Source organism: Asterias amurensis, chromosome 9 (genome assembly GCF_032118995.1).
Source record: "Asterias amurensis chromosome 9, ASM3211899v1".
Lineage (NCBI taxonomy): Eukaryota > Metazoa > Echinodermata > Asteroidea > Forcipulatida > Asteriidae > Asterias > Asterias amurensis.
The window spans coordinates 15,880,008-15,892,147 of record NC_092656.1 but is presented as its reverse complement, the minus strand read 5'-3'; the positions used below and the strand labels follow the sequence as shown (position 1 = coordinate 15,892,147).

Sequence of the window (12,140 nt, the reverse complement as noted above, 5' to 3'; positions counted from 1 at the left end):
ATTTTGAGTCAAACAAATTGCAAAAGTTTGTTTTATTGTAGATTCTGGTTAAGTGGGTAGTTATTGATGACATATCCAAAATGGGACAAGTTTCAACCCAGAAATGACCTAATTTGCATATTTAAAATAGGTCGTAATTATCAAACTTTAAGGTCAATTATCTCTAAAACTATCAATTTTTAGGAAAAATGTTGTGTTAGAGGTGAATAGAAACATGACCTTGGGAATCTAAAAAACAAATATTTGTATACTCAAATGACCCTTTCCAAAACAACTAGGTCCAAGGTCAAGGGGTCAAACATACGTGAAATTGGTTTTCTCCACTCAAATTCATCATTACATGGTTTCCCATTACATTGAAATTAATAATAAATGAATTATTTGGGATGAATGATTCCAACATGTCCCAAATGACCTCTATTGATGACATTCAATAAAATCAAAGAAATTAACAATCAAATTCATCCGACGGAATCGTGGTGCAAATGCCTTCTTCTAGTCATTTCCCAAGCGAATAGGTGCAAATTGAACCCATTTATTTTACACAAACATCATGGAATCAATAATCCTCTGGGGCTGGATTGATGTATTTTTCTCTGGTAGCAAGCAAAGTTTCACACTGCCCCCCCCTCCCGATCATTAGGTTGCATTTCTACATTGCTGTTCCAAACTTGGGCCTTCAAGTATACCCTGTATGCGTGTTACTTTGAAGCATCATCTGTTGAGTGTGGTCATTGGATTGAGACACTCTTGTGACTCTTTGCCGCCATGTTGAGTGGCAAATCAAGGTTTATTCTGACTTTGACTGAAAGATTGACTGCAAAAAGGTTTGCACATTATTTTGGTTTCACGTTGCTGATGTGTTGATAATCTGTCGGTATGTTTGTCCCTGTGTCCATGGCAAACATTGAAGACCAGACGTTTGACACACTATTTGATGCGATGCCTGATGATGTCTTAGAGACAGTGATTCTTTTCAAATGGATTATGGCTTTCTAGGTACTCAAGAATGATTGCTGTCTTTGCCATATTTGATTTAGCTTGTTGCATTGTTGTAGCTACTCAGCTTCTCTGAGCATATTCTAGTTGCGATAACGTAACCCTCCTGCCGACGGCGTAGCCGGAGGGTTACGAGTCACTTCAATCGAAAAAGGGCGAAATGTTTTAGTCAACAGATTTGCTCATTTTTTACCACTTTAAAAAATAATGACACAAATTCTATGAACACCAACTTAATCCTCAATGTCTAATGAATAACATTCAAAAACACAATTGAGAAAATATTTTGAAAAAAATGACAAAAACTTACAAGATTCCGGGAGCGAAACAGTCACAAATTTCCCAGGTTCTATTTTTGAACCTGTCGCTGGTTACCATGTGCTAACCCCAAGCGCTGAACCCAACCGCAGGTACCAGCCAATTGAATTGACGACCTGCCGACCGAGCCGCAGCCGAGTTTGACTAAACCATTCTGTAAAAGGGGTGTTACAAGGGGTGCTGGAGTGCGGCAGTGCTTTAATTGAGTGAACAGCGGGCATAGTAAACGGACAGCGGACACGTACTGCCGCGCTGCCTTATAACACCCCTTTTACAGAATGGTTTAGTCCAACAGCAATGAACATCGGGAAGTCACAAAAAATCCCTGCTTATCCGTGGAATACGCTCGGCGTAAGCTCGGAATTCACTGCTTCCGTAAGCGCCTCTCATTTTCTTATCCAGGAATGAGGTACACTGTCAAAAGCCTTCTTGTAGTCAACCACGCTGTTGATAAGGTTTTTTTCCTCTTAGATTTGGCTTCTACCAGTATGTTTTTTTTATCAGTAGCTGGTCTTTGTAGCCATAGCTTTCTTTTCTACATCCTTTCTGTTCTAAAGTTGTTTTCGTCAAGGAAGCTATACATGTAGGTCCTCTCTGTTATGATGGAGGTGAGGATTTTGTACATTGTGGGCAGGCAGGTGATTGGTCTATAATTCTTAGGGTTCCAAGTCTCTTCGGACTTTGGGAGCAAGTATGTAGTTCCTCTTGTCAGCCATTCGGGGCATGTGTTTGACTGTTGTTGTAGGCCAAAGCAAGATCTTCAGGGATGCTAGGCAAGTTCTTGATCCAGAAATTTGCAACTCCGTCTAATCCCGGAGCCTTCCAGTTATTGGTTTTATTGATAGCTGCAGTGGTCTTAATGGTGTTTATATCTGACCATTCTTGGCTTATTATATTTGTGTATTTCGGTCCTGTTGCTGTTGGATCCAGGTAGCTCGCACATTGCCTTTTGTTGTTTTCAAGGATCTTCCTCCAAAACCCCTCAACTTCTTCTATAGTGGGTGGCTCGGTGACATCTATCTTCTTGTTGCTCAGCTCACAGTATAATTTCTTTGCATCTTATTTAACAATCTTTTTTGCCAAAAGAACTTGCATCATTTGTCCAATCTTCTGAGTCTCTGTGCCTTTGCTTGGATCTAATGTTTCAGTATTTCTTTGGAAGTTGACATGTCTTCATTACATTTGATTTTAAATTTTCATTCCAGATGTTTTCTTTTCCTGTATTTGATGTTGGAATTCCTGTCAACTTCGCTCAGGAGTGATAGTTGTCCATGTAGTTTCTTAATCTCCTTCTTTTTTTTCTCCTTCTAAACAAGCTTCCTTCTCTTCCGCTTCCGTTCTTGCCTAGGTTTCTCTACCATTGTGTCTGCAATGGTTGAGGCGGTTGCGTATATGAGTTGGTTTATTTCTGTTAGGTTCACAGGTCTCATCATCTTAGCTGTGATATTTTGGATGGCTTCATTGGCGAGTCTAAGGACTTGTATGGATTGGTTTTTCTTTATTTTGGGGATGTGTGGTCGTTGTTCGAAAGGCACTTGCATCAGTGTTACAAATTTCTGCTTGATGTTGTTAATCATTTCGTTTAACTTTACGTTGTCTCTTTCTTGGGTAGTCTCTGTTTGGTGGTGTGTCATTGGGGGGTCAGCAGTGGCATTTCCTGTTATTAGTCCTGTTGTTATTCATGTATTTCCGAATGTTATTATTTGTATTACTTTTATTATTATTATCATTATCATTATCATTATCATTATCATTATCATTATCATTATCATTATCATTATCATTATCATTATCATTATCATTATCATTATCATTATCATTATCATTATCATTATCATTATCATTATCATTATCATTATCATTATCATTATCATTATCATTATCATTATCATTATCATTATCATTATCATTATCATTATCATTATCATTATCATTATCATTATCATTATCATTATCATTATCATTATCATTATCATTATCATTATCATTATCATTATCATTATCATTATCATTATCATTATCATTATCATTATCATTATCATTATCATTATCATTATCATTATCATTATCATTATCATTATCATTATCATTATCATTATCATTATCATTATCATTATCATTATCATTATCATTATCATTATCATTATCATTATCATTATCATTATCATTATCATTATCATTATCATTATCATTATCATTATCATTATCATTATCATTATCATTATCATTATCATTATCATTATCATTATCATTATCATTATCATTATCATTATCATTATTGTTATTGTTATTGTTATTATTATTATTATTTCATCTTATCACAGCATGCAAAAGAAAGATCATTTTCATTTGTGCCAGGAACTCCTCGAGTCAGGCTACGTCCTGTAGCTTAAATCTCAAGGGCCTTTTTTAGGATCTTCACTGTTCCAAACAGCACCCCCTTCTGCAACAGATCTATTCTCACTTTTTTCCCTATTTCGTCCAGATGTTTCCCCAGATGCTTTCAGAATGGTGCCAAGAGCTCCAACCACCACCGGTAATACTTTCACATCTGCCAAGATTCAGTTCCCTGATTCAGTTCAAATGAGTCTTTATCTAAGCAATACTCAATACCAGCTTTCCACAACAACACAAGATGACATCAAGCTATCACAAATCCCCTTCGCCTTTCAGTCAACTTGCTCTAAATATATGTAAGAGAGACTCCACTCAATTGTAATGCTAAGTAAACAACAGCTTAATACTAGTCATAAGCAATGTATATGGCAGGAAATTTTGGCCAGTAACATGTGTAAAGTAAGCGATCTATTTTCGTGCTTAAGCAATTTTTTTTGCTTAAGCAGCTCTATGAAATTGGCACCATGTGCTCAACAAATCAGAGTCTTTTAAACTCACCCTGAGATTAAATCAAAATAAAAACTCACCTGTATATTTCCCTCATTAGAAAGAACATCAGCCACGGGTATTGACTCAATGAACTGTAACATGCCACTTTTGCTACTTGTGGCCAACACTCTATATGGTGTCAACTTCAAGTCAAGATTTTCTTGTCGTAGTAGCTGAAAATAGATAAATATACCTTTCAGTTTTTGAGCCAATGAAAATGGAATTCCCTTTTATTTCAAATCATAGGATTTGTTCTTGCATGCCAAAAACACCGCACTGTTGATGTTATGAAAACTTGGTCTAAAAAAGGCTGTAATCATTAACTACTTCTTTCTTGATAATCACATGGGCCACTTATACCAAGAACTCAACAACAGAAGAAACCCCGTCTTCATCAGCCAATAACCTACTGAAAGATGTGACTAAAAAAAGGTAACAAAGTTACTACACAAAAAAGATAGCGAAATAGTAAAACTTGCCAGAAGAGTACATATAATTCCCAAACAAAATATAATACCACCAGCTGAGAGTTTAAACATAGTTCCATCTCTTTGTGGCACACCAACAATGCATGTAGCATTCCTATTTTTACACATTGAGCTACTGCTTTAAATGTAACTTTTTTGATCTTGCCCTCCCGATCACTTTGGAAGAGAAAGATGGAAGTCAACTGTAGATACAGAACCAGATTGTTTCATGGCTTGAGTTTGCAGATTCCAGGCTGGAAAAGTATGGGGTGTCATTATAGCTGAGTGATTTAGAGCATCAAATTCAAGTTCTGGTGAATAAGTCATCAGAGTGAGGGTTCGAACCCCTGTCATGACAAAATGAGTAAGATACTTTCTATAATAGATGTTAAATTTGCATCGGGGATAAAGAATATTTGTTTTGGTTTTTACCCATACACTGATGTGTGTTAGCAGTACTCAGTACTTTCCCGAGTCCTGTGACCAAAAATATCATAGGCATATTACCAATATCTTTTAAATATAAACCGACCGACGTATAAACCACACTTCCCCAAAATATAGAAAAAGTATTTACATGTAGGTGTCCGCGTATAGACCGCCCAGCATATAAACCGCAGTCACAAACGCACAAAGAGAGGGGCGTGCATATTTGCGGTCGTTTGTGGCGATGTGCAGTGACTGGCAATCGGCACATCAGTCATTGTATGTCGCCACAAAGTGCAATTTGGCATCAAAGTCCAAATGTTTTACAGTTAGTGCCATAGATTGTTTTTGTATCACGATTGCCCGGTAGCTATAGGCAGTTCGAATCTTATGCTGTGGCAGCGGGTACCGCAACGATATAATAGATGTTAAATTTGCATCGGGGATAAGAATATTAATTTTGTTTTTTTACCCAAACACCGATGTGTGTTAGCACTGTATACTCAGTACTTTCCCGAGTCCTGTATTCCTCTGGTGTGATTTGAACTCACTACCCTTGAATTCTAGAGCAGTGTCTTACCAACTAGACTACTGAGATTTCAGGTAGCAACATTTGTAGAGACAGTTCTAATCCTATGTTTTGGCCGGGTCCCAAGGAAAAGAATGGTGGAAATGTCAGCCGTGGTAAGTACATGTAAAGTCCTTGGTTCGGTAAGAACGAGTAATCTATCGGATACTAACCATCTTATTTTTGTAGGGGCAGTTGTTGTAGGGGAAAAGTTAAGTGTGAAGGCATCACAATCAAAACACGAAAACAGTACGCCATGGTGGAAATGTCGGCTGGAGGGTCAAATTAAGGACTTGCGAAAAGATCTCAGTAGAATAGAACAAATGAATAAGGGCTTAAAGCCAGTGGACACTATTGGTAAATGTCAAAGACCAGTCTCCTCACTTGGTGTATCTCAACATATGCATAAAATAACAAACCTGTGAAAATTTGAGCTAGATTTGTCATCGGAGTTGTGAGATAACTATGAAAGAAAAAAACACCCTTGTCACACGAAGTTGTGTGCGTTTAGATGGTTGATTTCGAGACCTCAAATTTTAAACATGAGGTCTCGAAATCAAATTCGTGGAAAATTACTTCTTTCTCGAAAACTACTCCACTTCAGAGGGAGCCGTTTCTCGCAATGTTTTATACTACCAACCTCTCCCCATTACTCGCTACCGAGTAAGGTTTTATGCTAATAATTATTTTGAGTAATTACCAATAGTGTCCACTGCCTTTAATAAGAAGTTCAGACTCAATGAATGCAATCATGGCAAAAGTACAAGGTCAAAGTTAAGGGGGTGAGTGTGGTAGAGGAGATAAAGCAAAGGGTTTGGCTAATTTACATGTAGGCTGCAAAAGTGAAAAGGTAAGATGAAAGGGTAGGTAATTTCACCAGAACAGGTTATTCAACACCAATCAGCGTCAATTGTTTAAGGAATTATACGGAAAGGCTGACAGCACTCAAGCAGGCCCGAGGAAAAAGCTTTCGGGGGGGGGGGGGGGGGGGTATTTGGTATTTGGGATCGACCAGTACAGCACAACTGACAATTCGGAATGGCTTGTGGATGTGAAAGATGAATTGAGAGGGGTGCAACAACAAGAAGGTTTCCAGATTGACAAGGATAAGGTAAAGAGACAGGTAAAAAAAGTGCCAAATTGGAGAGCCCGGGTCAAGAGCATGAAGACATGGCAAACCAATCTTGCTGACAACAATGATAGTCTGGGCAAGGTGTGTATAAGAAGAGGTATTTTCCAAGGTGATTCTCTGTTTCCGCTGCTGTTTGTTTTTGCACTGATGCCCCTGTCAACTATTCTGAGGAAGGTAAGTGCCGGTTATGATATGAAGGATGGGTGTAATATAAACCATCTGCTTTTATGGATGATTTGAAGTTGTTTGCAAAGAATGAGGCGGATATCGACTCTTTGGTGCAGACCGTCAGGATTTTTAGCGATGACATTGGGATGCAATTTGGCCTTGAGAAGTGTGCGTGCTACAATGACAAACAGGGGAAATAGGGTACATTCAGATGACATTGCTCTGCCACATGGGGCACAGATGAGAGCTTTGTATGGGCCTCGAATCAGACTATGTTCTTCATGAGGAGTCAAAGGTTAGGATGAGGGCAGAATACATCAGACGGGTCAAAAAATATTTGCAGCCTAAACTAAACAGGGGGAACATGGTTAAAGCCATTGGGCACTTTCTGAACAGAACAAAAATTAAAACACCTAGAGTTTGTTCACAAACTCTCAATGCCTAGTTTATCACTGTTTTGCTCTCTTTGTTAATGTTAAAAGTCTCTAATCATTCTGTCTAAATATCTTTTTATTGCACCATGCGCATCACTTGTGACGCATATCAGCTTCTTACATGAGTTTGTAATACGCTCGGGTCCCGCTTGATTTCCGCTGCTTCGATTTCACAAAGCACTAAGATTGATCTTAACTTTGTATTTATCCTAATTGCTAGGCAAAGAGTGATGTCACAATACCAATTACACTGTACTTGTAATCCCAGGTCGAAATTCCAGTTAAACCTAGTTAAACTGGGTTTAACTGGAACTAGTTGAAACCAGTTGATAAACTAGTTAAACACAGTTAAAACCAGTTGGTTTAATATGGAAAATGGACAGAGACCAACTGGTTTATAATTTCAACCTAGTTGAACACAGTTAAACCTAGTCCAAACCAGTTGGTTAATATGGAAAATGGACGAGTTTGATCACTATCCAGTTGAACCAGTTGACCCCAGTTAACTAGGTTCAACTGGAATTTTGACTTGGGATTGTACTCCATTTTGTTTATTTTTTTCCCCCTGTTCAGTTTATTTGTTTGCTGTCCCGTGTGACTTATTAGTCCCTTTTCTGTTTACCTTTCCCGTTATAATTTGTTTCCTTTGTGATCATTATTTTCTCGCCCTGTTTTTCCCGTTTTGTATTATTTTCAGTTGAATTAATTTTGTTCCCGTCCCGTCCATTATCCCGCGTTCGCGCACTTGTATTTGTTTTTGCAATTTTTTTTTTTTTTTGTGCAAATTCCTGTACTGCGGCTCCCGCTAGACAGGTAAACTGGGCAGTTAGCACACCTGAAACTGCTACGTATAACAATGTGCACTGTTGATGATATGATCATAGTGCAAGGGTGATGCATTACACACTGCAGGCACCACGTGACGACAGTAAAGTTGCGATGACATCATCAGATCCCATCAAGAAATCAGTAAAGTGTTAGTTTTAATGTTAAATGTCATTTAAAAAAGATACACAATATTCAGGAAACACCCATCATATTGTGAAGCACATGTGTGACACATGCAAGCTGCCATTTATTACACCGAACCAATCAAATGACTTCATAACTAAAGAATAACTGATAATTAACTGTATAAACTTCGGCTGGTGTTAAAGTAAAAGCTTAAAAATCATTTGTCATGTGCAATGATTGAAGTGCGTAAACTTGATTTACTCAGTTTTCTGAAGTACAAAGGAGTCGTGTTTTTGTGGAGGGGGGGGGGGGTGGGGGTAACAAAAGATGTAGTGAGTTTTAAGATAAAAATTTGTGTTCCCATGTGTTAACTTTTAATTTAAGGCTTGTTTTATTCAGTTTGTCATAATTTGCTTGAGGACGGATGCAAGTGTCCTTAAAAGAATGGAGCTGCGTTATATGTGCTGTTACCCATCCCCCTGTCCTTTCCTCTCCCCGTCCCACGTGCTGTACTGCCTGCCTCCTGTCTCCATGATCCATACGCCTCTCTTAATATTTATGCATGACGTCATAATTCTTACCCAAAATTAGGCTGTACGCGTGCGCGGCCCATAGCAACAGTTCGTTGCTTGCATTGTACGCGCGCGCTGCCCATAGCAACAATGAAAACGGCGCGCAAAACTCCACAAATTTTGGCGTTTTTTTGTTCATAAATCTGTCAATTCTCAACGGATTTTTTTAAAAACATAGATGAGTGTCAAGACGAAGTCAGGTTCTTTCTTCCGTGTAAATTTGGGGAGGAGATCCAATAACATACACACACACATGCACGCACACACGCACACACAGACACTATTCGGCTATTTATAAAGATAAAAATTAAGTAAGCTTACACTAAAAATGTTGATGGTGGTAGACCAGTCTCAGGGACCTTGTAGAAAGATGTTCATACATGTAGTTAAGTACTCATTTGTCAAACCCACCACAATACTGGAAAAGACTTGTCTCTTGAACACACATCTTGTTATTGATGCATTGTGACAAAAAATGCCTCACCTTTTCAAGATTTTCAACTGGACGTCCTTTGACAAGTCATTGTGACTATAATAAACTGACCCAATTTTAAATATTGTAGATAACAAGTTGAATATCAAGTTAAACAGTTTGAATAAAATTAAACAATTAACAACATGTACTCTTTTCCAAAAAATGTAAATGTACATGTACATACCTTATCCATCAAGGTTATCATCTGCAATATTAGTTGATCTTGTCTCAAGTCATCACCATTCTTGCAGATCATAGTGTATTCTTCTCCTTCTATGGTCATAAAAGTCAGTTTACTAGGCATCAGAGCACTCTTAAAAATAGATGCCTTCTTCGCTACAATTCCTTGAACTTTTACCTCAGGTTGTAGAGGCAATGGCAATGGATCGAAGGACACAAAGTTGAAGTTGTTGGTGTCTGAATCACTCAATAGTAACTGTAATCTTTCAATCTATTAATACAAAAAAATGAAATTAGAAGTAATAGTGAGCTATTTTGTTAGAAAAGGTATTACTGGTTATCAGTAAATTAACATATTACTAAAAGTCAAACAGCTAAGGTTACACTTAGCAATCCTGAGGTCCCCATGGTTGCATTCCGCCGCCCTAAAAACATGGGTGAAATCCTAGTCAGGGCCAAACTTCCCCCACCCGTCAATTTCACCAAACTCATCCTAACTTAGGATTAATCTTAGGACTTACACATAGGACGAGTTAATTTCCTTATCTGAAGACTTAGGACGAATTGAACCCATCCTAGGACGGGTTACTCATCGCAACTCGAGATAGGATCATTCCCAGCGATTTGTGAAATCATCCGCAGGTACATTCCAAACAGAATCCTCCACAGAAAAACCGGGTTGTCACAAATGTACAATGTACCCACTCAAAATGTAGATTGTGCCTCTACATTAAGCCCTCACTTAAGGTAAAGAGTCAATCACTGGCTCTTCATATACATGTACATGTATAACATCAAGACTGACTCCCAATGTAGCACACAAAATGCAGTCTATGTCATATCATGTAAGAGATGTGGGCTACATGTACATTGAGACTAACAGCGTACTAACTTATAGACCCGAACCGGTTTAACTTTTACGAGCAGCAGGGGGGGGGGGGGGTGGTCTTAAATAAAATCCCTTTGTGTTCAGGCAGCACAGAGTTAGTAGACGCAACCCAATTGCTCTAACATCCGGTTTTATTCATCAGAATCTGGCGCCGAGATACTGGTGCCGACCGAGTGCCCTGGTCGATCATCAGAACAAATCAGACCAATGCACTTTTTTACCTCATGTCTTCTGATTTTGATAAAAAATTGCTGTGCTTGTAGGTCCTTATGAGCAATGAATGCACATCAGTTTTAAGCCCGATCGGACTTACCATGTGGTCAGGGCAGAAACCACTAAAATCTGACATTTTTAGGGTAAAATACCACCTTTCTGGTAAAAATATATGCTAACCATGTCAATTTTTAACACCTATATGCAAATTTGGTATCAAAATGATGAGAATTGCATGTTCAAATCAATTATTTTGTCAAAAATAAATTTTCCGAAATGTAGGTCACTGTAATCTCCAATATGTTATCATATTTACAACTTTAAGACTATTTTTGTACAAGTCACTGTGATCTTTAATATGTTATAGTCATAAAGTTGTCAAGAAAAGGTCACCAACATATCCATTTTTGTGAAGTTTGTAAAGCCCTTTCATATGATGTATAGATTGTCAAAATAGCTTATGTGGTTGAGGAAATATGAACTTATGAAACACTCTATTGGTGGTCAATGGAGCGTGACTCTGCTGCACCGCTAGTTCAATACACGTGGTGTAGGCCTACGTGTAAAATGTGTATGCACATACCATGGCGAGCTGTCAAATGCCAGATAGACCCAATGACTGACAGAAAAACCAATTATTTGATCAACTGATGGTCAAAGGGGTGGAGACATTGACAAGTATTAATGGCCATTTAAGGTTTTCATTGTTTTAGCTCATTCAACTGGAACCAATGATAGACTCTTTGATTTTCATCTATTCATATTATCTACATGTAAGCAGCAATATTTGATTTAAGTTTTAAATCTGTACACCATTGCAATAAGGAGTAATGACCATTTTAAGGTTTTCATTGTTTTAGTTAACTCAACTTGAACCAGTAATAAACTCTTTGAGTTTTATTTTCATGTGAATTTACATGTAAGAAGCAATATTTGATTTAGGTTTCAAGTCAGTACGTCATTGCACAAAGGAGTTATGACCATTTAAGATGTTCATTGTTTCAGCTCATTCAACTGGAACCAGTGATGCACTCTTTGAGTTTGTTCTTTTCATATGCATCAATATGTTAGAAGCAATATTATTTGATTTAAGTTTCAAGTCAATACATGTACATCATTGCAATAAGGAGTTATGACCATTTAGGGTCTTTATTGTTTCAGCTCATTCAACTGGAACCAGTGTTCACTCCTTTTCATATGCATTATGTAGGAAGCAATATTTGATTTAAGTTTCAAGACAGCACATCATTCCAATAAGGAGTTATGACCATTTAATGTTTTTATGGTTTCAGCTCATTCAACTGAAACCAGTTGAATGAGAGATTTATTTTTGTTTAAACAAATTATTTCAAAACTTTCAGATTTCAGTTTGGGTTAGGTTCTTTAAAATCTAGATGTCAATGTTTGAGCCTGTAAACAAAACTTTAACATTGTTTGTATTCCAAAGCCTTAAACATTT

The 12,140-nt window shown here is 37.6% G+C and overlaps 1 protein-coding gene across 1 annotated transcript in view; it reads right to left on the bottom strand.

The window, feature by feature from the left end:
• LOC139941511 (phosphatidylinositol 3-kinase catalytic subunit type 3-like) overlaps positions 1-12,140 on the bottom strand; it is a 249,235-nt gene that overhangs the window by 36,614 nt on the left and 200,481 nt on the right. Inside the window, exons 15-16 of the mRNA XM_071938045.1 lie at positions 9,584-9,850; positions 4,242-4,376 (exon numbers count right to left, since the gene is read on the bottom strand). Of these exons, the coding sequence (XP_071794146.1) occupies positions 4,242-4,376; positions 9,584-9,850 (402 nt within the window). The remainder of the gene's footprint in view (positions 1-4,241; positions 4,377-9,583; positions 9,851-12,140) is intronic.